This window comes from Euleptes europaea, chromosome 10, assembly GCF_029931775.1.
Source record: "Euleptes europaea isolate rEulEur1 chromosome 10, rEulEur1.hap1, whole genome shotgun sequence".
NCBI classification, from domain to species: domain Eukaryota; kingdom Metazoa; phylum Chordata; class Lepidosauria; order Squamata; family Sphaerodactylidae; genus Euleptes; species Euleptes europaea.
Genome location: NC_079321.1, coordinates 51,074,241 through 51,099,418, shown reverse-complemented (window position 1 = coordinate 51,099,418; position 25,178 = coordinate 51,074,241). Strand labels below are relative to the sequence as shown.

The 25,178-nt window shown below is 40.6% G+C and overlaps 1 protein-coding gene across 1 annotated transcript in view; it reads left to right on the top strand.

Moving 5' to 3' along the window:
* The window catches only part of UBE3D (ubiquitin protein ligase E3D), a gene marked incomplete at its 5' end in the record, with an annotated part of 77,892 nt that extends 53,345 nt beyond the window's left edge, over positions 1–24,547 (top strand). The window contains one exon of the mRNA XM_056856082.1: positions 24,506–24,547. Within this exon, the coding sequence (XP_056712060.1) occupies positions 24,506–24,526 (21 nt within the window). The remainder of the gene's footprint in view (positions 1–24,505) is intronic.
* Positions 24,548–25,178: the final 631 nt, after the last annotated feature.

The following is a 25,178-nucleotide window of genomic DNA, read 5'->3' as shown; positions in this document are numbered from 1 at the left end:
ACAATAGACTAGTAGTTGCTGCATTTTGGACAATGGACCAACTGAAGTTTCTGAACAGTCAAAGGCAGCCCCTCTTAAAGTGTGTTACAGTAATCTAACCTGAATATGATCAGAGCATGGATCCCTGTGGCCAAATCACGCTGTCTTATCAGTTTCAGCTGATAAAAGGTGCTATGTGCCACAGAGGAAACCTGATCCTCCCGCTGTAGGCCAGGATACAGCAACATCCCAACCTATGATTCTGCTCCTTCGGAGGGAGTGCAGCCCCTTCCATGTCAGGCTGACTCCTCTGTCATTGCGCAGCTCTTTTCTGAATTAGCTCCAGGTTACTGGCCCTCATCCATCACATTACCATCTCCAAGCACCTCTTCAGGACTTCCACAGACCCACCTGACTCTGTTGATAAGGAGAAATAGAACTGGGTGTTATCCACATATTAGTGGCACCACACTCCAGATCCCCAGCCAATCTCTCCTAGTGGTTTTGTGTAGATGTTAAACAGCATGGGAAGCGAGATGGCTCCCTAGCATAAATGCCTCTAGGCTGAGCAACATTCCTCTATCACCACCTTCTGGAATTGGTCAGCTAAGTAAGAGCAAAACAACGAGAACACGGAGAAACCAGTCAAAACTCAGCCAGCCTCTCTGGAAGAGTACCATGATTGATTGTATCAAAAACTGCTGAGAGGTCCATGAGAATCAACAGGGATGTAATCCCCTATAATTCTCCTTGCGTAGATTGTCAGTCAAGGTGACCAAGGTTGTTTCCATTCCAAACAGCCAATAAAACTAATAGCAGAAAAAATGGCAATGAATAATTTTTAAAAATAAAAACTGCAACTAGGTAAAGGTCCCCTGTGCAAGCACCGGGTCATTCCTAACCCATGGGGTGACGTCACATCCCGACGTTTCCTAGGCAGACTTTGTTTACGGGGTGGTTTGCCATTGCCTTCCCTTTACCCCCAGCAAGCTGGGTACTCATTTTACCGACCTCGGAAGGATGGAAGGCTGAGTCAACCTTGAGCCGGCTACCTGAAACCAACTTCCGTCGGGATTGAACTCAGGTCGTGAGCAGAGCTTGGACTGCAGTACTGCAGCTTACCACTCTGCGCCATGGGGCTCCTGAGAAGCTGCAACTAGGCAAGCATAAACAAATAATTTACCATCATAGCCATAGAACTCAGGAAAAGCTCTTAGTATTTCATCATACTTTAAATGCTCCTGTTGTCTCTTGCTTTCTCCTTTTAAATGGTGAATAACATAAGTAGCAGTAAGGATGTGGTTCCTTTTCTGTGTAACTGAAATCAATGATGCATTTGGAAAGTTAGGGTAAAGAGACCTGCTGAACACGCTAAAACAAAACTTTTGCTCTAAGTCACATTTTTTTTACTGCCGCAGTTAGTAAATGCACCTTCAGCTGTATTTCCCCCAAAGCGATAGATAGTGACTGCTTAAATTAATCACAGGTTCCTGCTCCTTCTGGGTGTCCTGGGGATATATTCGCTTGGGAGTTATTTCTCCTGTTTAAAATATTTATATAAATACACACACAAGTGGTGCTCAGGATGGGGAGGGTGTCCCTTCTTTGTAGCCATGGCTCCTCTCCCCCCCCCCATTGCTGGTGCTCTCAGGGATCCTGTTGCAGCTCCCACACCCCATTGCCTCCACTGGCAGCAAGCCTGGAACAATTTTGGCTCCCCCATTGCCGCTGCCTCCTCAACGAGCCTGGCGCGGCTCCTTGTTTCCACCGCTGGGCCTGCCAGATTTCCTGCTCCCCCTATCCCTTCCAGTGCCAGTGAGCCTGGCGTAGCTCCGGCGCCCCCCAGCAAGCCTGGCGCAGTGTCCAGCCTATGCTGCCGGACCAGTGTCCAGTCTCCCCCAGCCATGGCCTACACTGCCGGCGAGCCAAACGCAGCTCCAGTGAGCCCCCGCACTGCTCCCAGCCTCCTCCACTGAGCTCACTGCATCTCCCGACCCCCCCCCCGTCTCCATTGCTGGCAAGCCTGGCAGCATCCGGACTCTGCTGCATGTCTTGCCACAGCTGCCTTCAACAACACCATTGGGGCCGCTGCCAAAGGAGGTAGGTTCACTGTCTGCACGTGCACAGACAACGAATGTGTTTAACCCCCCCCCCCAATGTATATAAACCCCCCATGGCATACAAATCGTGCTGATGCAAATTCAAGTGTACATGTGTCTGTCGCTAGCAGGCTATGTGGGTTGGCTAGATTTCATGGCAATGGTTACAGTTTTTTAAAATTCATTTGTAGCCCACCTTTATGTCAATATAGACCTGTGTGTGTGTAAAGTGCTATCAATTTGCAGCCGACTTATGGTGACCCCTTTTGGGGTTTTCATGGCAAGAGACTAACAGAGGTGGTTTGGCAGTGCCTTCCTCTGCACAGCAACCCTGATATTCCTTGGTGGTCTCCCTTCCAAATACTAACCAGGGCTGACCCTGCTTAGCTTCTGGGATCTGACGAGATCAGGCTAGCCTGGGCCATCCAGGTTAGGGCAATATAGTAGTCAGTGTAGTATTTATTTATTTATAGCCTGTCTTTCTCGCTGAGACTCAATGTGGACTACACAGGGTAAAACAATTCAATCAGATAGCATGAGGCATCTAATAAGCAGCGCAACAGGAGTAGGATTACAAAATTAGAAACACTGCAAAAGCAAAGCATGGAATTACTGAAGTTAAACACAACGTATTAAGAGAAGGATAGCGAATAACTATATACAGATAATGCGTACTATAAACAGTGGCACAGACTACGGTCCTGATTCCCTTTATAAAAGCACCTTCATGATCCATTCTGTTTCCAGCCCTACTGCCTTTATAAAAACACCAGCAGCTTTTCAGAGTTTGGAATCTATCGCCCTGTTAACCGGAATACTTTTTAATGGGAAGGGGCAGGGAGTGGGGCTGTGTCTTTTATACAGCCAAAACCTGTGCTCTTCTGCCCTTTGAGCTATAGTGACTTCCTGAGCTGCAGTAACTGGAAACCTGCAGGTACTCGTGCCTGTTTCATACGACAGTGGCCATATAAAGCCCTTGGTCTCCTCCCAAGGACCAGCATGTGGCAGCACAAAGATGATATTTAACAGACTTTCACTTAAAGGCGTCAAATGAGAGCTTTCAGACTTTGCAAGACAGCGCGGAGTGAGAACTGGCCTCTGGCGGCTTTTGTAAAAGAGAGAAAGAAAAACGGATAAGGAACTGTAGTTGCTGGTAAAAGCAGGTCTTTTTTCATGTTTCCTTTGAATACACTTCAAACCGCGTAAGTGATTTAACACCTTTAGCCTGCTATGAAAAGGAATAAGATGCTTATAGTTGAATTCTTGATTACCTTCTGCAGTTATTATGATGGCACAATATTTTATGCTTGGCAAAGTATAGATTTTGAATAAAAGAATTTAATTACACTGAATAAATGTTGGAGAAAATTCTCCGGATGCTTCTCATTAATGCTTCATGCTTCTAGCGATGAACTAATTTAATTTCACTCCAGCTGCTCAAGGCCTGCATGAGCCTTTCTTCTCCCTCCCCTGGTTTTTATACTCTCACTGATCTACGTTCTCAATAAACATGAAGGAAATGATACATCTCTAAGTATCTGTATATACTCTGAGCTGAGCACTTCTTGGTGACAGTGTGCACAGCAGGGTGAGGGATATATTTCAGTAAGCTTAGAAAAAGCACAGGCTAAGCAAGCTCTGCTGGGGTTCTTAAAAACTTGGCCATCGATGCCCTTCCTCAGTTCATTAAAATGTCTGAACCTCCTCAAGTATAATCAAGAATCCATTTGCCAGCCTCCCCCCCTTCCATTTTACTTCCAATCTCAATTGCATTTTACTTCCAATCTCAATCTAGGGTTGCCAACCACCAGGTACTAGCTGGAGATCTCCTGCTATTACAACTGATCTCCAGCCGATAGAGATCAGTTCACTTGAAGAAAATGGCCACTTTAGCAATTGGACTCTATAGCAGTGAAGTCCCTCCCCAAACCCCGCCCTCCTCAGGCTCCGCCCCAAAAACCTCCCGCTGGTGGCATAGAGGGACCTGGTAACCCTACCCCCACCTCATCTGCAGTGCAATCCTAAACTACTCCCAAAGTAGTCAGTGAACGTAGAGGAATGCAACCCTGCTTAGGTTTGCTCTGTTGTCCACTACTCCAGTCTATTTTATTTATTTATTCTTTCTATTTATATCCCCACCACCGCCACAGCGAGGCTCAGGATGGCTAACAACAAATGTAAATGAGACAGCAGTTTAAAAACCTCCCATCCTTAAAGAATATAATATATATTTTTAATTAGAAACATTTAATCTTACAATAAAAGGAAAAGGAAAAAAACCCTAGATATAACAATATAACAATACTTTTAAAAAACCAAATACTGGTGATACAAATTATTTTAAAAAAACAAAACTAAAACAGTGCTAATATAACTAAAATACCCATAGCACTTAATCAAATAATACTCTGGCGAAATGTCAGGAAAGAAAATACCAAGACCACGGTTACACAGTCCGGATAACCTACAAGAACCAAATAATACTCGATTTGTCTATTTAACTAAAATCCGCAATATTATTATATCACTCCCTCTCTACAATTTACACATTAGAACGTTTTCTCCATCCTTAAAATTATTGAATTCCAGCGAGCATCAAGTTCTTCTGTATTTTTATTGTTATTATAGTACGTCAGCTTAATTAAAGCATAGGTTTCTTTAACCTTGTCGAGCCAATTGTTTAAGTCTGGGAATTTATTACTTTTCCACCTTAAAGAATATAATAATATAAATCTAAAAACCCAATGGACCATCAAATGTAAAATATAGCAGTTCAAAAACATCCCATCCTTAAATAAATAAAATAATATAAATCTAAAAACCCAATAAACCATCTTATGTCTTCTAATGGCGCAGAAGTTACCATGTTTAAAAGATCAGCTCTCCCGGTGTTGGGATGGTAAAAAAGATCTTGGGGGGGATATACTGGAGGAGGTGGTCCCCAGACCATTAAGGGCTTTAGAGGTGAGCTCTTGCACCTTGAATTTGATCCAGAAGCTGATCTGGAGCCAGTGCAGCTGGCAGAGTACTGACTGGACATGGACTCTCCAAGTGTCCTTGTTAGGACATAAGCAGCTGCACTCTGCACCAGTTGAAACCTCCAAAGCAGCTTCAAGGGCAGCCCTGTGTAGAGCGAGTTATAGTAATCTAGTCTGGAGGTGACTGTTGCGTGGATCACTTTAGCTAGGTTGGAGCGAAACAGGTAAGGAGCCAGTTGCCAAACCCGGCACAGATGATAAAATATGGTCCTAATTACATTGGATACCTGCCTCTCCATAGTGAGGGTGGCATCTAGGAAAACACCCAGACCCTTGATAGACGAGGTTGGTACTAATTGTGTCCCATCAAGAGCTGGGAGCTTTAGCCAAGCCACAGGATCTCTGTCTTAGAAGGATTTAATTTCAGATGACTCTGCCTCAGCCACTTTGCTACAGCCTCCAGACAACTGGCCAGGTCCGTGGCCACAGATTCCACTTTGTCATGAACACATGAAGCTGCCTTATACTGAATCATTCCCTTGGTCCAGCAAAATCAGTATTGTCTACTCAGACCGACAGCGGCTCTCCAGGGTCTCAGGCAGAGGTCTTTCCCATCACCTACTTGCCTGGTCCCTTTAACTAGAGATGCCAGGGATTGAACTTGGGACTTCTGCATGCCAAGCAGATGCTGTACCACTGAGCCACAGCCCATTAACAAGTAGAACTGGGTGTCATTGCATAATGATGACAACCCAACCCAACACTACTGACCAGTTGGGCAAGGGGACACATATAAACGTTAATCAACATTGAAGAAAGGATTGACCCCTGCAGTATCCCATAATCAAGAGAGTACCTAGCCGATTCCTTCTCACCTAGCTCCACCTTTTGTCCCTGCCCTTGGAGAAAGGAAGAGAGCCATTGTAAAGCAACCCCCTGGATTCCAAGGGTGGTGAGGCAGGAGGTCAACAAATCAAGATTTACCATATCAAATGCCGTCGCTAGGTCAAGTTTTTCCCACTTCCCTAATTATTTCAGATCTGTAGATGTCCAATCAGTTGTTTCCTAAACACATTTACAGTGATATTGATTTCAAGTGAGGAAGAATGAACATTAACCCTCCAATTGAAACCGGTAGATTCTCATATATGTGAAAACAAATTGTATTAGGGCTCTCTACACCAAGAAACTTTCCCGAGCCTGCCCTGTCACAAAGGGATGGCCAAATCATTTTGCTGCCTGGTGACGTGATGAAGCAAAGTTCCAGTTTCATATTTGTCAGTTCAACATTGTGTAGCCTTGGCCAAGTTACAGAGCCATTCTAAGCAGTCACACTTTTCTAAGTCCACTGAAGTGTATTTCTTCCCTAATGACTTTCATAATAAATGCAGTGAAGGTGGCCTGGTCAGAGCTTCATTTTCCATGACGATGTCTGTGTTCTGCTTTATTCTAGTTTTCCATGTCTTCTCTTACATGATGGGAAGGGACAAATGCAGACAGTGGAGTTGAGCTTGTGTGAGAGGCCCCTGTGTCCAGCGCCACTTTGTGTAATTGACTTATTGCGTAGTCGTGGGAAGTCTCACAAACCTCTATTTGCTGTCTTGAAATGCAGAATAAAAGCAAACTACATTGCAAAAACAATGAACAACCTCATGGCCCCTTAAAGATTAGCGGATTTATTGTAGCATAAGCATTGTGTCCTCCATTGTATCCTCCATTGGCAGATATATCTGCATGGGCACACAGAAAAATAATTGTAAGCAGTGGAGTCAAAAGGCCAGAAGGCGTACAGACAATGATATCTCTTACAAGATAACCCGATAGTATTGCTGTCGCTGATTATTGTTGCTGGGAATGGTTGCTGTGCTCATCTTGTGTGCATTTAGGCTTTGCAAACCGATGCACTTCTTGCATTTCAGTGCTCTTTGACCCCTCTGTTTACATTTTTTTTCTCTGCGTCCCTGTTTGTGTATATAGATCTGCCAGCTGAGGTCATACTTCATGCATCTGACAAAGTGAGCTGCTCTCTACAAAAGGACAGGCCGTAATAAATCTTGCTAGTCTTTAAGGTGCCACAGAGACCTCTTTCTGTTTTCCCTGTATAACATTGTTCTAGAATTTGCTATGTTGCAGAGATACTGTGAGTGTGAATCCATTAACAATTGGAGATATCAGCCTTGTTTTGTGAAGGAGTTATGAGAGAAGCGATAAAAAATATTGAGAGCCATCATGGTGCTGAAAAAAGGGAGGATGTGTCCCCCGAATCTGTCTCTTTTCCTTCTTTTTTTGGGGGGTGGGTGGGAGGGAATGCTTCTTGTGACCTACTTCACCAGGCATGAAAAATGATTTGGCCATCCCTTTGTGACAGGGCAGGCTCAGGAAAGTTTCTTGGTGTAGAGAGCCCTAATGGGATGAGTATTAATTAATCTCATCAATGTCTACATTTGGGCTGCTTCAACTCTTGCTAATTATGAGTAGTTTTTAAAGGGACCATTCTCCCCACCCCCAAAGCTGGACAAGTCTTTTTATATATGGCAGGGAGGTAGTTGAGCATATTCTATAAAAGGATAAAGAGAATCTCAGCATGTAATTTTTGGGTCAGAAATGATGTGATAAAATAACGACTGCAATTTGGGCATGTCAGTGTTGTCTCAGCCTCTCTTTCCAATCTATGATGATGCAAAACAGTTCTGATATTTGAGTTGACATTGCTTAATTGAACACTAGAAGCAATCGGTTCTTGTAGGTTATCTGGGCTGTGTGACCGTGGTCTTGCTATTTTCTTTCCTGACGCTTCGCCAGCAGCTGTGGCAGGCATCTTGTGTTACTCTCTGAAGATGCCTGCCACAGCTGCTGGCGAAACGTCAAGAAAGAAAATACCAAGACCACGGTCACACAGCCCGGATAACCTACAAGAACCGATGAACTCTGACCGTGAAAGCCTTCGACAATATACTGGAAACAATGGTTGTTTTTCTGTCTTCAACCCACCTAGTGTACTTTATGGTAAGAATATAGACAGGTGAGGGCAAGAGATCACCTGAAATTACAACTGATCTCCAGATGACAGAGATCAGTTCCCCTGGAGGAAATAGCTGCTTTGGAGGATAAAGTCGATGGCGTTATACCCTACTGAGGTTGCTCCCCTCCCCAGGCTCCACCCCCAAATATCCAGGAATTTCCCAACCCGGAACTGGCAACCCTAAGGGGGATTGATCTCCGTAGCTGGAAGAGCTGTTGCGATTCCAGGAGAGCCATTTCTGCCACTGCTGCATGGAGTAGAGAGTTAGACTTTGATTACACAGCCCAAATAATGCACTTTCAATCCACTTTCAGTGCACCTTAACAATCGTTTGCAAGTGGATTTTGCCAGTTCACACAGTAAAATTCACCTTCAAAGTGCATTGAAAGTGGATTGAAAGTGCATTATTTGGGCTGTGTGAAAGTGCCCTAAGAAAAGGGGTGGCAGGAGGGAGAAAGAGTGAGAGATTGAGAGAACTAGGGGAAGAGTGGAGGAAGCAAAGGTGAAGGGAAAGGGATAGCTGCTCCCATAAGTTTCTTACGGGTCCCCACTTGTGTACATAAGTGCCTAGAATCATTTTGGTGGTAATTTGCAAACAGACATGCAGCATTTCTCCAAAGAGGGGGGAAATACTTGTATCCCTTTTTTTTTTTTTTTTTTTTTACAACAAAAGCCTCAGAGTTTACAGTATGTTGTCAGCCACACAGACTAACCCTCCTGTACCCTAGCGTTAAGGCATTGGGGATTTATTCATCACCACCTACCAATTGCCCGCTTCAGACTGCTTGGAAGGTTTATTCTGGAGTTACCCTTCAGTGGAGAACAATGGAGCTACAGGGTCTAATTCTCCATTAGTTGGGAGAGGGCCACCTCCATTAACTTTGACTCTCTGCCGAAGTAAAATAATTTTTACACTGTAGTTGAAGATTCTCAGTCCAAAGTAGTCTTCTGTAAGTTGGGAAAGATTCCTGGTTTACATTTGGCATGCTGGTTGAGAAGGTAGGATGGCCTGATGAGTTGCAGTTGTTACTATTAAAATTTTATTGGATTTTATATTACAAATTTCCCATATTAACAAACAACAATAATGGTAACATGTAATTCTAAATCCTAACTAGATGTTGTTGTAATTTCTTATATACGTTATAAACTACCAGATAACGGAAAATTTTTCGACTTCCTCATCACCTCCGTCCGCCTCTTAATAAAGTATTCTAACCCATCGTGATTGGTCTGATCTTCTTATATCTCAGTTAAGTTTCATATAACATATTCTATAAGTATAATTAATTGTAATTCTTGATATTAATAGTATTGTTTAGATCAGATTAAAAGGTAGTCTTCCATTTTCCCCAGTCCTAATTCATATTGACAATATTTCATCCAAGCCTCCCATTCCCCCATAAATCGTGCATTGTTTTTTTGATTTAAAATGGCTGTAAGTTTTGCCATTTCCACCAGTTCAAACATTTTCAAAATCCAGTCTTTTTCCCCTGGGATTTCTGCCCCTTTCCATTTCGCTGCAAAGAGCAATCTTGCCGCTGTTGTAGCATAAATCAAAAAAGTCCTTTGTGTTAACAAGTCATCAGGTATCATGCTTAGTAGCATCATTTCTGGTGTCTTGGGTATATTTTTTTGTACTATCAGCCTTACTTCATTATAAATCATATCCCAAAACTCCTTAGCTTTATCACAGGTCCACCACATGTGATAAAAAGAACCAATTTCTTTATTACATTTCCAACATTTAGGGGATGTCACTTTATAAATCCTTGCAATCTTCTTAGGTGTTAAATGCCATCTATACATCATTTTATATATATTTTCTCGAATTGACTGCACATTTATTCCTTTCAGGTCTTTCGCCCATAATCTTTCCCATTTATTTAAAGCAATATCATGTCCCACAGTTTGAGCCCATTGTTGGTTTAATTATTTCCTGCTCACAATAAATTGTTAAAAGAAGATTATACATTTTAGAGATCAGTTGAGTGTTATTATCTAATAACATCCTGTGAAAAGGCGATTTTTCTTTAGAGAATCCATTCTTCATATCTTGTGTAAATACTGATTTAATTTGATGATATTGAAGCCATTGTAAATTGTCTTTAAGTAACTGAAAGTCTTTTAGTGAGCTTTTTTTCCCTTCCCAGTTAATTAACTCTTGGTAGGTGATAAATTTGTCCAATCTAAGTGGGCGTAATATCAACATTTCTTGGGGTGATATCCACATTGGTGTTACTGGTTCAAGAATATGTTTGTATCTCATCCAAGTATGAAATAAGGAGGACCTGATTATATGGTTATGAAATGATGCTTGTATCTTGATTTTACCATACCACAAATAGCCATGCCATCCACTTATATTGTTAAAAGCTTCAAGATCTAACAAACGCGAGTTAAATAAGTTCATCCAGTCCTTTAGCCATACTAAAGCGGCCGCTTCAGCATAAAGTTGAAAATTAGGTAATGCTAAACCTCCTCTAACTTTAGAGTCCACCAAGTGTTTGTAAGCAATCCTCGGCTTTTTCCTTTGCCAGATGAAATTTAATACGTCTTTCCTCCAAGTATCAAAATATTTAACATGTGATATTATAGGCAAATTTTGGAATAAGAAAAGCATCCTTGGTAAAATATTCATTTGGACTGTTGATATACGTCCCAAAAGTGACAGCTTTTTATTTGACCAAATGATCATGTCAGTTTTTATTTTATCCCATAATTTAAGATAGTTATTAGTTATCAATTCTTTATTCTTCGCAGAGATCCAGATTCCCAAATATTTGACCTTATTAGCCTTGTCCCAACCTGTATATGATATAAATTCCTGCTGTTCTGTTTCTGGTAAATTCTTAAATATTGTCTTTGTTTTTTCTTGGTTAACTTTAAACCCCGATACACTTCCAAAGTCGTCCAAAGTTTCCAGCAATATCTTCAATGATTGTGTTGGGTTCTCCAAAATTAACAGAAGGTCATCCGCGAATGCTCTCAATTTGAATTCATGTTTTTTAATTTTTAATCCGCGAATGTCCTCCATACTTCTTAGCTTACAACATAGTGATTCCAACACCAACAAAAATAATAATGGAGACAGGGGACATCCCTGTCTGGTTCCTTTCTTAATTGAACAATTATCAGACATCGATTCATTCACCAAAATTTTTGCCTGTTGGGATGTGTATATGGCCGATATACCTCTCAAGAAGCGGTCTCCAAAATTTAATTTTTCCAATATCTTTTTCATAAAATCCCAGGAGACCATATCAAAAGCTTTCTCTGCGTCCAGAAATACAAAGGCCGCCATTTGTTGAATATTCTGGTCATAATATTCCAATGAGTCTAATAAAACTCTTATATTATCTTTAATTTGCCTTCCTGGAACAAAATCTGCTTGGTCTTCATGTATAAGGTCCTTAATAAAATGCTTTATCCTATTCGATAAGACCGAAGCATAGATCTTATAATCCACATTTAACAGCGAAATAGGTCTATAGTTTGAAGTTTTTTCTGGATCTCTTCCTTCCTTAGATATAAACGATATAAATGCATGTGACCAAGTCTGTGGGGATGCTCCCTTATCCAAAATTGTATTACAAAGTAGTACAAAAAAATTCACTAAATTGTCACTGAATGTTTTATAAAATAGTGCAGTAATTCCATCTGGTCCTGGTGTCTTATCCGTTTTTTGTTTCATTATTGCTTCTTGTAATTCCTCCTTTGTAATTGGAGCATCTATCCATTCTTGTTGGGTCTTTGAAAGGACATTCATCTGTATTGAATTTAAAAACTTGTCTATTTTCTTTTTTGAGATATTTTCTTTCTGATATAACTTAGTATAGAATGAAACAAATTCTTTTTGTATATCCGTAGTTGTATAAACTGGTCCTTTAGCGGATTGGATTTTCGTTATAATCTTCTTTTGAAATGAATCTTTCAGTTGGGTTGCTAAAAATTTTCCAGGTTTATTAGCATGTTCAAAGTATTTTTGTTTAGCAGATTTTAAATTTTTGTTCATTTCCTCCATTATTATCAAATTTAGTTGGTGTTTAGATACAGAGATCTTCATTTGTATATCATTTTTCTCTTCTTCATATAGAGCCATAACCAGTTTTTGGTCCAAATTTTGTTAATCCCAGAGTATATTATTGGTAAGTTGTAGTTGGGTTTTCTTCCACGCCGTGTGTTTCTGTATCATGAATCCTCTTAGAACAGCTTTGAATGCATCCCAAACTGTATTTAGCGAAGTTTCCCCATTAAGATTAATTTCAAAAAAATATTTAATTAGGTCCTGTAGTTCTTTTTGAATCTTATTGTCCTTTAAAAGTTTATCATTTAATCGCCATCTAAATGCTTGTTTATTGTTCCATTCAAATGTAATTGGATTGTGATCAGAAAAAGTTCTTGGTACAATTTGAATTTTACGTAGTTGCGTAAAAATAGATTTACTAGCCCATATCATATCTATCCTGGAGTGTGAATCATGTCTTGCTGAATAATAAGTATATTCTTTAGCTGTTGTATTCATTGTTCTCCAGATGTCTTGTATTTCCAATTCCGAAGCCATGGTGAAGAAGGTTTTAGGCAGACATCCTTCATTTTCGTCTTTTGCTTTTGATTTTTTATCCAAAGTTGAGAGGATAACACCATTAAAGTCACCCATCAAAAGAATCTGATCATTTGCAAATTGGGAAATCAGTTCATGTAGTTGTCCATAAAATTTTGCTTTTCCTTCATTGGGTGCATATATTCCTACCACATTGTCTTTTGCCCCAATATTTTGGTTTTGATAATTACAATTCTCCCTTCATCGTCTTTGTACAGTAATTCAGGACTAAGGCTAGAATGAGCATATATCACTACTCCCTTTGTTTTTGTTTTAGCTGATGCGACAAATGCTTGTCCAAGCACTTGTCTATCCAGGTATCTTTTATGCTTTGTTGCTATATGAGTCTCTTGCAAACAAATTAGGGAGTATTTGTATTTCTGTAAATATTTAAAAATTCTAGCCCGTTTAGTTTTTTCATTCAAACCGTTTACATTCCAAGAAATTACTTTTGCCATGGTGTAATAATTATTGAAGCAAAATATTCAGTCTATAACTCAGCACCTCCCTCTGCTCCCTGTGATTCCTCTTCTTCTTCTTCTTCCTCTTCCTTTTGTTCCAAGGTTAATCCTTTAAGTTCTGTCTTATATTTCCTCAAAAATTTTCCCACATCTGTTGGTGATTGTCATTTTCATTTCTTTGTAAGTGAAGGCCAAGCCTTGTGGCATAATCCAACGATATTTAATACCATTAGCTTTCAAAACAGACACAGATTCTTTGTAATTGTTCCTCTGTGAGAGTAAATGTCTTGGTATGTCCTTTAAAAGTATTAGAGGAGTATCTCCTGCAGAAACCGGGTTGTCATAATGGATCTTCATGATCCTATCCTTAATCCTTGTATCATAAAAAACAATCATGAGATCTCTTGGTTTAGATCTTTTCATTCTAGCAGGTAATGGTATTCTATAAACTCTGTTAATGGCTTGGTTCAACACTTGTTCTTCTATTTGAAATAAGTAGGCCAGATTTGGAACTACAGTTTCTTTGTTATCTCCCATCATATCTGGTAAATTGCGCAGACGAAGGTTGGTTTCTCTTACTCTCATCTCCATCATGGCTATCTGGTCCTTGGCTGCTGTCTGATTAGTTTGTATTGTTTCAATCTGTTTTTCTTGGCTTACTAATTTTTTCTTTGTATTCTTGTGTTCTTCCATCACTTTCTTAATTGATAAGTCCATTGTTTGCATATCCGTCTTCATAGTATTCATTTAGGTCTTTACCTCTTTGAGGTCTTCTGTAACCACATCCAGTTTCTGGTTAATGGCTTGAGATGCTTGTCCAAGATTTGTCATCATAGAAGTCAGCTGTGCCATCTGTGTTGACATCTGTGTTGACATCTGCTTAGTTGTTGCCTCTGTTTGTTTGGCTAACATGTCTTGTAATTTCTTATCCATAGTTAAGGTTTGAGCGGTGTCTTTCAGTTTTGTGTAGGCAGGGCTATGTAATGAACCAGAACGGGGGCAAGATCCAGACATTTACATTGAAATAAGGCTGGTAAAATACATGTCGTCAGACAGGGCCCTCTGGCTTGTAGTTGATAAAGAATGGTTCAGTGATCAGCTTAACAGTTTTTCCGAATTTAAAAGGTCCAAGTTTCACTTTAAAACAGCTTGTTAAAGATTTGGAATACCAGCGAGTTTTGCCGGACGCTCTAGGTCGGATCAAACCAGGAAGTATTCCGGAAGTTGATTTCGCCGCGGACCTTCTACCGCCTCTTCTCGATGGTTGTTTCCTTCAGGAATTATTTCTATGTTGCTCGAGTGCGACGTGTATCCGGTCCTACGACTTACTTCCTGTTGTTGTAGATCAGATGATAGAGAGGGTGGTATAGAGGGTCTTCCGGTCCAAGGAATCCCTTGTTATGCAAATGTGGCAGGAAATCCTTTTTCACCGGAGACTCAGAGAGTAATTCTCCCTCCCCTTCCCTCTAGGTTGCTTCTCATTGGTAAAGATTTTAGTCCGTCTCATAAGCGTCCTTCTCACTCTTCGTTTCGATTTAAGCTGATCAACTTGATAAGGCTCCTGTCTCCAGTCCTGGTGGATTTTGTAAGTCAAACTTATCCGATTCAATTAAGGGAGGAGTAAGGGTACTGGGAATATCTTCATTTACCCCCCCCGGTTATTCGGTAACGCCAGTAAGAAACGAGGGATTCTTGTGTACTCACTTGGCATCTAGAGGTGAGGTTCTTATCTTAAAGTAGTCCTTATGTTGGTTATAAGGTGGTGGAGGGTAGAGTCTTATGCCGAAGTTGCGTTTTGGCGATTTCTTTCCCTCAATGCCCAGGCAGGACCGGCATCCAAAACTCCGGGGGACTTACGGAAGCTCCCTCGGAGTATTTAGGAGGTCAAACTGCAAAAAGGGGCTGCAGGGAATTCCTGCTATCCAACCCACTTGCAAGGGTCGGGTTGGGGTGTATAAAACTCCCCAAAGTTAACGCAAACTTGGATTTCACCCAGGAGCTCCTGGGCAAACGTGGCACTCACCCCAGCGACGCCACCGGAAGCCTTATGAGTTGCAGTTGTTAAGAGCCAGAGTGACTGGAAGATGGTCACTGTCTTGTCTAAAAACGTTTCCCAGTAGATCTTTCCTCCTCTTCTTCAAATCATCCTTCCAGAATCATCAACTTTTATTATTTTATTTTATTATTTTAACCTAACTTTGATTTTTACCTAGAGCTGATGTTGTATCTAAATAAAACTTGACTTGACTTGACTCTCTGCTGGCAGGCTCACTTGCAGAAATCTCTAAGGTTTTCTTCCCAGAGTACTCTGTCTCCCAGAAGGCTGTTCTTCCTCCCCTCACCCTGAGCCTAGGCAAGGTTGCCTTTAATAGACCCAAACTGCTGGGTGGATCCACATCTCATGTTTGGGTTGATGTAGACTTCACTTCCAGTTAGCTTGTAGGAACTGGAACATCTATAATAGAAAAATAATTTTATTATTGGTTTTGATCCCATGGGACGCCATTGTGGGCTAGAGACTGCTTGCTGCAACGTTCCAAAGTATGATTTCCCCCTGCTGGTAATACTCTTTTTACAAGTGAGTCCCCTGATGTTGTTATTCTGTTTGAAATTAAAAATTAGATGTACTTCAAGCTTATGGGCTGTTTTTGTCTCTGCATGGTCAGCATTCATCCGACTAAGCAAGATGATTACTTTAACTCTTTACTTGGTCTTAGTGAAAGTGTTCTGCATTTTGAAGAGAGACCAATGTGCAGTGCACATAGTCTAGTCTCGATGTTACTGTGGCACTTATCCAGGTGGCCAGGTTAGTCATATCAAAGTAAGGGGCCATCTTTTGGGCTAGGCTGATGTGAAAGACCTGAATTTTCTATGTCAATTAATTTGGGCTTTTCTGGGTCTTATGTTATAAGTGTTACTCTATGTCAGGTGACGGAATAATGCCTTCCAGGGCTGAAGAACAAATTTACTGCCTATTTGATTTGATTTTGGTAATGGTGGTCATATTTTCCTGGAAATCAGTATCTCTAGTCTTCCACTCCTTCCCCTTTCTGCACATGTTGTTCCAAGACTGCCAAGGCTCTGAGCTTTGTGCAGCAGCACCTGGAGTTGGAAAAGGGCCTCAGGAAAGCTTCTGCTTTGTCATCCTCTCCTAAGGCAGCCAGAACAGAAGGTAACATGTAGAGATTTATGAAACTTAATTAATTATTGGCGGCAGGGCACATGTTAATATTGGTTCCACAGAACCCTGATTCTTGCCATATTGAAATATTGGTCATAACAAATTCTGGGTCTATGGAATGCTCCTGGCCAAAGTTCACTGACTGTATAGTGACCTCCTTACCTCAGTAACCTTAAAGGGATTAGCTTCGGGTAATCTCATCATTCTATGTAACAGACAGCCAACGTTTGCTCAAAGGATGCTGGCTACAAGGTGGAATGTGTCATTGTCTTCTCTATGCCTTGATCTCATTAATCATTAATTGTGGTATGCCTTGCCTAAGTTCCATTGTGTGATCACTGACTGACCTTTGCTATCCATTGTAATATTCCTTAATAAAACTGAGAGATCACTGGGGCAATTCAGATTGATCTCTGGAACTCAAGACACTGTATGCGTCTTCCCTCAAAGCACCGTGCGTGCTTTCCCCAAGGCACTTTCGGGGTGTCTTCCCTTCAGTAACATATGAATGAAAAAGCAGGCAAGCTGGTAACTGTGGGGAACCCACTGAACCACTAGTTAATTTTATCTTTCCATACTGCTCACACACACATGGCCTGAGGCAGGTTTTTCTGTTTGTTGACTGCTGTTTACATCGCTTCATACAGAAAATATGTACTGCTACTTTTGCTTCATTAGCTGAGGTTTGCAGTTATTTGTGGTAATTGCCATAGTGAAAAGCAAACAGCAGCTGGTGTCGACTAGGAAAATCTGGAATTCTGTGGGGGACTTTTGAAGCCTTCCTTTTAAAGGAATCAGTAATCACTGTGGAACACTGGTACTAAGATTGGCCTGTCTCACAGTTTGGTGTCTATCACAGAGCCGGTCCTAGGTGACAAGCCAGAGACATTTTGGCATCTGAGATGAAAAGTCAAAAATTGCACTCTGTTGTTCATTTTTTAAAAGCTACACAGAGATGGAAAATGGTGGTGGGAATATTCCCCTTTCTGTGCTCTAATTGAATTGGTAAGACAGGCCCTGGGTAGGTTTGTATATATTCCTTGTGGGTCTTTTTCACTTGCGCTTTCAAGAAAATGAAGAAGAGGGAAGGGTTATATGATCACCATAAGAGATACACACACACACACACACACACACACACACACACACACACACACACCATTGTCATTAAAAATAACCTTTCCCCATAGAATATACAAGCATTAATTTAGGTATTCTGAAATAATCCAGTGGGTTTGATTTCTGAGCCTGATATTATATAACAATTATCCTGAGCCCTTCTTATGTCTGATTTTGTGAGATTTACTGTCGCTTGGGACAAAACCTATCAGTGGTTAGATGAGCAACTTCTTGCACAATTTAATTTGAGAAAAATAACAGTATTTGTTTAAAACCTTTCTATCCCATCCACCTTATGTTCGTGGACCCAAGGTGGCGAATAATGCAGCAACCAAGTTGCAAACACATAAATAATAGTCCCATTAACAAAATCAAAACAGATTCAAATACACAAATTACCGATGTAAAAATTCAGATTTGAAATGCACAAGAATTGAAACATGCAGGATCGTTAGTGGGATGCACAGCCTCTTATACAAATGAGCTTGTTAAGAATCCATATGTTCATTCAAATACCCATCCTATTGAAATCAGTGGAGTAAGAAGTCAACATATGCATTTGAATACTCATTTTGATGCACATCTAGTTTTTTTTTTTAAAGAGATATCTAACTTTGTGGAGTTCCTACTACTCTGTGGAAATAATAGAGCACACATCTTTACTTTAAAGTAATAGTTTCTACCTCAGGAATCCTTTCAAAATATGTTAAAGGATTTCTACCATCCAGTTTGAGAATTAAAGTCAACAACAATTTGTGTTTGGTTAGCATGCCTACATGTTCTTCTAAAGCTTGGTTGAGTTTTGCATGTTTATTTTATAAGAGCAGAAAAGGCAGTTTAAAGTAAACTGTACAGCCATTGATCTTTTAAAGGAATACCTTTCTCAGTTTTACATTTGCTTCTGCTTCGTGTCAGCTGCCTTAGGTAATTCTGTTGAATACATTTCATTAAAAAGTGCCTGTATTTATAGACCAAAAAAAAAATAGTCATATGAATCTGCCTAACACTGAGCCAAACTCTTAGTCCATCTATCCTATTATTGTCTACTCCATGTGGCAGAAGCTCTTCAGCATCTCAAGGACAACTTTCCCCCCAGCTCTTGTAGTTTGTCAGCTTTTTCAACTGAAGATGTCAGGAACTGAACCTTTGGATCTTCTGTTCACAGTTGTTTGAATCTTTGTCACATGGTCACTCTATATTAGGGGTCCAGGGTAACTGTGTGGGGACCACTGTGGGTTTTGTACACCAAAGAGAAAGAATCTCCTTCAGTACTCAGTGTGAGAACCAATGATGTGCTTCTGATCGATGTTGAGAATTTGACTGATTCTTCAGGTGATAGCAAGAATTGCCTCTGGCCAATAGTCTGCTTTGCTGGTTAGTTAGGCTGCAGTTAAGTTACAATTGCACTCTTAACTCTCAACCCCATCTGTCCTGTCTCACTTTGAAGTAAGGATATATTTGGGTACTGTTTAAAAGTGGCTTTTCTAGCTGACTATTCATATGTCTTGTAGATATGATTGCCTTGTAGATGTCATTGTTTTTATGCTGCATTGGGGAGACATGCAGCTAATATCAGGTCTTCGAGTATGGTTCCCATTCTGAATTGCTAGTCCTTTTCCTAGGCAAGAGGGTGCTGTTAAAAAAATAAATCAATTTCTTTTATCTTGTTCAAGTCAGATGTTCTATTTGCCACCAAAACTTTGCCTTTTCTTTTTTGACTTTGAGCTTTTCTCTCCGTCTCATTCATTCTCTATATCTAAGAATCTCTATTGCCAACTCAACAACATAGTTTTTATATGCTCAACTAGAGGCGATTCTTTCCTTAAAGCGCATTGCCTGTTGAATTTGTTTTCTGGCTTTTCCTGCCATGTAAGCTACAATGGCTTTCAGTTTACAAAGTCTTGCTGGTTGGGATTAAAGCCAATTTCTTTTTAGAAATTTCATTTGCTCTCTCCATGCCTCTGCATAATGTGCTTTGCTGAAAAAATGACTGATTACTGTCATTGTCCGGCATCATTTAAACATATGGTTATTTCTCTTGTTGATCAGCAGGATATGAATAGTTCTTGCCGGATTACCAGTATTCTGAGCCTGGAGGCCATAAATCCAAGATTGTAATTGTTGTGGGAAGCACAACCAGAGATATTCTCTGGAAAGCTTCTGTGCCTTTTTCGCATCATACCTGGTAGCAATGCCAAACTTCCCAAGAGCTACGGAGCAGTGAACACCAGTGATGAAAGCAGCCAGGAACTGAAACCTGTATATTTAATAGAAACTCAGATTAAAGAAGAAGGGTGTACCTCAGTGGTAGAGCATATACTTTGCATGCCGAAGATTCCAGGTTCAAACCCTGGCATCTCCAGTTAAAGGATTTCAGATAGAGATCCTTTCCAGATTTGCCACTGGCAGATAGATCAGACAATACTGGGTTAGACAGAACAATGATCTGACTAAGCAGCTTCATTCATTCATATGTGTTTAGGCTAAACATCAAACCCACCGCAATTGCTGTAAACCAGCAAAATGTAATGAATCCTGCAGAAAAACATAATCAATGGTGAATGATCTTACCTCACAACTAAAGAACTGTAAGCCTGAAAAAAAAGAAAACACAATAGATGAAGAAAAAAAATTATCAAAAGATTTTCAGAAAAGCATTTTTGTTGGAAATAATCTTCTGTATCCTCCAAACATTTAACTTGTCTGTCAAGCCTTTTGATTAGTATTTTCCAAAAGGTCCCTGTCTTCTTACAGTAGGTCCTGTTACTTTATTTCAGACAGTCTGTTATTGGAAATGTGTTACAATTTCAAATTCAAATGTTAAAAGTTATAAAGAAGAGAGACTCAACTATGGGATTCCTATTTCTATCCCTACGTCAGGGGTTCCCAACCCTTTTGAGCCTGTGGCCACCTTTGGAATTTTGAGAGTGGTGAGCGTCACCCCAAAATGACTGCTACAGGAGGTGGAACCAAGCCCCAAATGACTGTTGCGGCAGACCCAAATGCAGTACCTCCCTCCTCGCTTTAAAAAAGAATAACAGAATGAGAACAGAAAGAAACACGGGAAAGTCAGGGGGAGGGGCAGGAGGATGAGAGAAAAAGAAGGGTGAATAAAAAGAAGGAAAATCTGAAGGGAAAATGAAACCACGCACTAAGGAAAGCTTACCAGTCCTGATCCTCCACTGGCTGCAGCTCCTATGGCAGTCATGGGAAACCCTTTCATTTGAATGAGGGCAGCAAATAACAAGCACTGCCTTACAATGGCCCCGCCCACTTTCTGAAAAGTTCAACAAGCTCCAGTAGAAGTACTGATAGGTGCCATGTCGGGGAACTCTGCCCTGTGCTATGGTCATCATCCATTTCCAGATCTGTCATAACTCACACCAAAGTCCCTTCTGCACACTCGGCTGTCGTGCATCTCTTTACAGTTGCCTGATTCATGTTCATCCCATGGTTTCAGCACTTGTATAGAATTTGTTTTGCTTTTGAGAGCACCATGGCCCTTATAGCCTGTGTGTGACTTCCTTACTATCTACAAAATAAATAAATAAATAAATAAAGGAATACTGATTACTATCTTCTTGGGGAGGATACTGCCATGCTGGATTTTCTGTTCAACGTGCAAAGTGTTATGCTGTTGGTTTTTATTTTCTTGTTTTCACTTTGGTAATCATTATAAATTGCTGCTGTGTAAAAAGCATTGCTTCCTTGATTTTTAGTAGGCATTCAGGCATTATAAAACTCTTAGCAAAAGAGTAATACCATCATAACATTGTCAAATGAATAGGTCATTGGGAATGATACATTACTGTGAACAGAGGGATGGTGTTTCAGTATCATAGGAGGAAAAATCATGCCGTATTGGAATATATTTAGCCAAATAGAACATTTGAGTGATGTTTCTTCCCTTCTCTACTTTGAAATTTGGGCCATTTCTCATGTTACATTCTAAAAGGTAACGGTCCCCTGTGCAAGCACTATGTCATTCGTGACCCATGGGGAGACGTCACATCCCGACGTTTCCTAAGCAGACTTTGTTGATGGGGTGGTTTGCCATTGCCTTCCCTGGTCATCTACACTTTACCCCCAACAAGCTGGGTACTCATTTTACCGGCCTCAGAAGGATGGAAGGATCAGTCAACCTTGAGCCAGCTACCTGAAACCAACTACCATTGGGCTCGAACTCAGGTCGTGAGCAGAGCTTGGACTGCAGTGTGTGTGTGTGTGTGTAAAGTGCCGTCAAGTCGCAGCCGACTTATGGCGACCCCTTTTGGGGGTTTTCATGGCAAGAGACTAGCAGAGGTGGTTTGCCAGTGCCTTCCTCTGCACAGCAAACCTGGTGTTCCTTGGTGGTCTCCCATCCAAATACTAACCAGGGCTGACCCGGCTTAGCTTCTGAGATCTGATGAGATCAGGCTAGCCTGGGCCATCCAGGTCAGGGCGACTGCAGCTTATTACTCTGTGCCACGGGGCTCCATGTTACATTCTAGTGTACGGGTTTTTGGTGTGTTTTTTTAAGTGGACACCTAGACAAATGACATAGGAATCACATACATACATATTGAAGATTTAACATTGACTGCAGCTCCCCGTCTACTGGCTGCTGAATGCCAAATGTGAGGCATAGCCTTACTTATGATGCTGTCGTACATTAATGGTGTGTTTGTGAAGCTTTAAGGGGGAAATCTTGACTTTTTTTCAACATCTCTTGAAATTTTACCCTACACTTTTCGCTCGTGATGCTTCTCCATACCAGGAGTACCATCAACTAGATGAGCTTTCTGGACTTCTCTTTATGTGAACTATCTTTGCTGTTTTGCACGATTTATGGAGCCACTTAATAAAGCCAGGGATGTGTGGAGCTTCCCAGCATGCCTCTATGGCAATTAGAATAACACTGGCATAGGTGCTATAAACTTTCAGCGATGCAGGGCAGTAAGAGCGCTGTAATTGCCTATGTAGATGACACATCATTGTTCTGAAGATCATGAAGGTCAGGCTCCATGTAATGAGGGTTTTCCTGCTGTGTTGCTTCAGTCCTAGAACTATTTTTTCTTTTACTTTCAGTCATCTCTTACAAGCGTGACGTTGCCCTTCCGTGCCATTATTTATTTATTTAGATTTAGCGCTCATCCTATACAGAAGATTCATGGATACTACAAAAGCATAAGCTCCCCGACTGAACCAGTATGAAAGCCCATCCCCTTAAAATATTTCCAGGCTGGAAATATTTTCAGCTTGGACCACTCGAATTTGAAAGGCTGAATGGAATGTGGAAGTGAGGGGGGAAATAGGCAGCTTAACAGCCAAGAACAAACTGGGGGGAAAAGGAGATTTGGGTTTTGAAAGAAGGGACAGGAGGTATTGTGAATAGGCAGAGAGTCCATTAGGGAATTTAAAGAATTATTTAGACAGGCAGGGTTTGGGTGCTGTTTCTATAACAAATGGTGAAGTGTTGAAGCATGTCTTGTTATTGCTTCTAAGTGTGAGAATCTGATAGCAGATAACTTCATAAGTAACCACTAAGATCAAAGCACCTCCCAGCTCTGTTCACCTGTGACATCTCTCTTACAAAGTGAGGCAGTAATTGTCATGCCAGTTTAATAACATTGAGTGTGTTAGTTAGAGCCACAGAATCATAGAGTTGAAAGGGGGCATACAGGCCATCTAGCCCAACACCCTGCTCAATGCGGGATCAACCTAAAGCAAACTCAAAGTTAAACTTGACTCCTGTTTTCTCATCAACCAATATAACCCACGGCAAACTCTGTAGGATCTAGGGAAAAGGGGTCCTGATTGAGATCTGCTGTGCAACCTGGTTTAAGGATTAAAGGATCCTATGTAAAAGAAAAACAAAAATAAAAGGAAATCCATTTTGCCTCACATGGTTTCTAATGTATAAAGGAGGGTGTTGAGTGGTAAGGTGGTTCATAACCAGCCTGAGGGACTGGTAGTAAGGTAATATAAAAATAAATATTAAAAAGTGAAAGGCCTGGATCAGGGGTTGTGACAGTGTTTGTTGATGGTCTTCATCGTTCCAAGGTTACTAAAAGTATATGTGTGAGGGGGTGGTGCCAGGGGGCAAAACCCATACAGTGGTAGGAGAATTAAATGCTTTGTATCTGACAATAATACTAAGAAAAGTTGAAGGCAGCAGGAAAAGAAGACCCAACATGAGATGGTAGACTCTATAAAGGAAGCCACAGCCCTTAGTCTGCAAAACCTGAGCAAGGCTGTTAACAATAGGACATTTTGGAGAACATTACTTCATAGGGTTACCATAAGTCAGAAGCGACTTGACTGCACTTAATACACATGCATCTATTTCTTAGAATATTTCAGTGACACTTTTCCAGAGACCAGCTCAAGACAGCTCTCAAACAGAAACATAAAACCAGTATAAAATCATTATAATTAACAAACCATAACAAACCCAGCCATTAAAAACCTCTTTGCTCAGCCCAATCAAATTGGGGCTGTATATACGCAAAATTTACTTTTTAAAACATTAGTAAGATCTAATCACAGATATCTCAGTTTCTGAACTCGTTTGGTTCATACTAAGATTCAAAGGTAGAACTTTTGCTAGATCAAAACATGGTACTCTTTGCAATGCACAGGCTTGGGACCATGTATCGAACAAATATACACATTGGGGAGCGATGATTGGCTGCTCCCTGTAGATTGTTAGTTTGGTGGCAAATGCATTTTGCTAAATGTATGCAATGTGTTTTTTTTTTTTTTTTCCACAGCTCATGGCTGTTGTATGTGAACTGAAAATATCTTGATCTGATTTAATTTTGTAGAGCATTTTATGTTGCAGGTTACTGGTTTTATGATTCAACGGAATAGTCAAAGTAAATAAAGGGGGGGAAAGGCCATAGATCAGTTTGGAGCCATTTTCTCCGTGTATGTGATAAGAGAGTTTCTATGCACTGTTTGCCTTGCCGTAAGTTTAGGGAAATGCCTTGTTGGTATTTTTAAAATTTTAGTTTGTTTTTTGTTTTTTTAGAACCTACTGTGTGGAGGCTAATGTTCTGATAACATTTTGTTTCCTTCACAGGTTGCGTTTTTGAAGACGTAAAGAACTCTGGCCTGACTTTTTTTAAAACGCTTCTCAAGTTAATCTTCAGCTGCGGAGGGCTGCAGAGATAACATCTCCAGTAGGATGGCTTTCCAAAATGATGCTGAGGCCCCAAAACCAAAGACGATGTCAACTGTATTTTTAACTTGCTGTTTGTTGACTTTGGAGGTTTAAAAAGCACAAGGAAAGTGACAGAGGCCGGTTGCTCAAGCCAGGCGGGTTGATGTTGCAAAGCAGTTCAGCGAGTGACTTAATTTGGGATGTCAGGAGTCTGAGATCATTGTAAATAATGCCCTGCTAATTCTCCTGAGAGGTCAGTTATCTTCCACAGCAACGTTAGCTTTACAAAGAAGGCGCAGATAGCGACCAATTTGTCCTTTCTGGGAAATAAACAGGCAGCTTAGAATGAGCGTTTGATTCTGCAGTTTAAAGTGAAATGCTTTCTTGAACTGTGTACTCCGATCACATAGAAGAATCTTGTGTGTTTTAGCTTTAATTTTGCATTATGATTTGTATTTTTATAATATATGCTGCAGCTGCATGGCTGTGCACAAAGCTAATAGTCCATCAGTTGCTTACCATATAGACAGAAAGAAAATGAAAATATTTTCCTAAGAGTCTGAATTTTCCATATTTTAGCACTTTTCTTTTT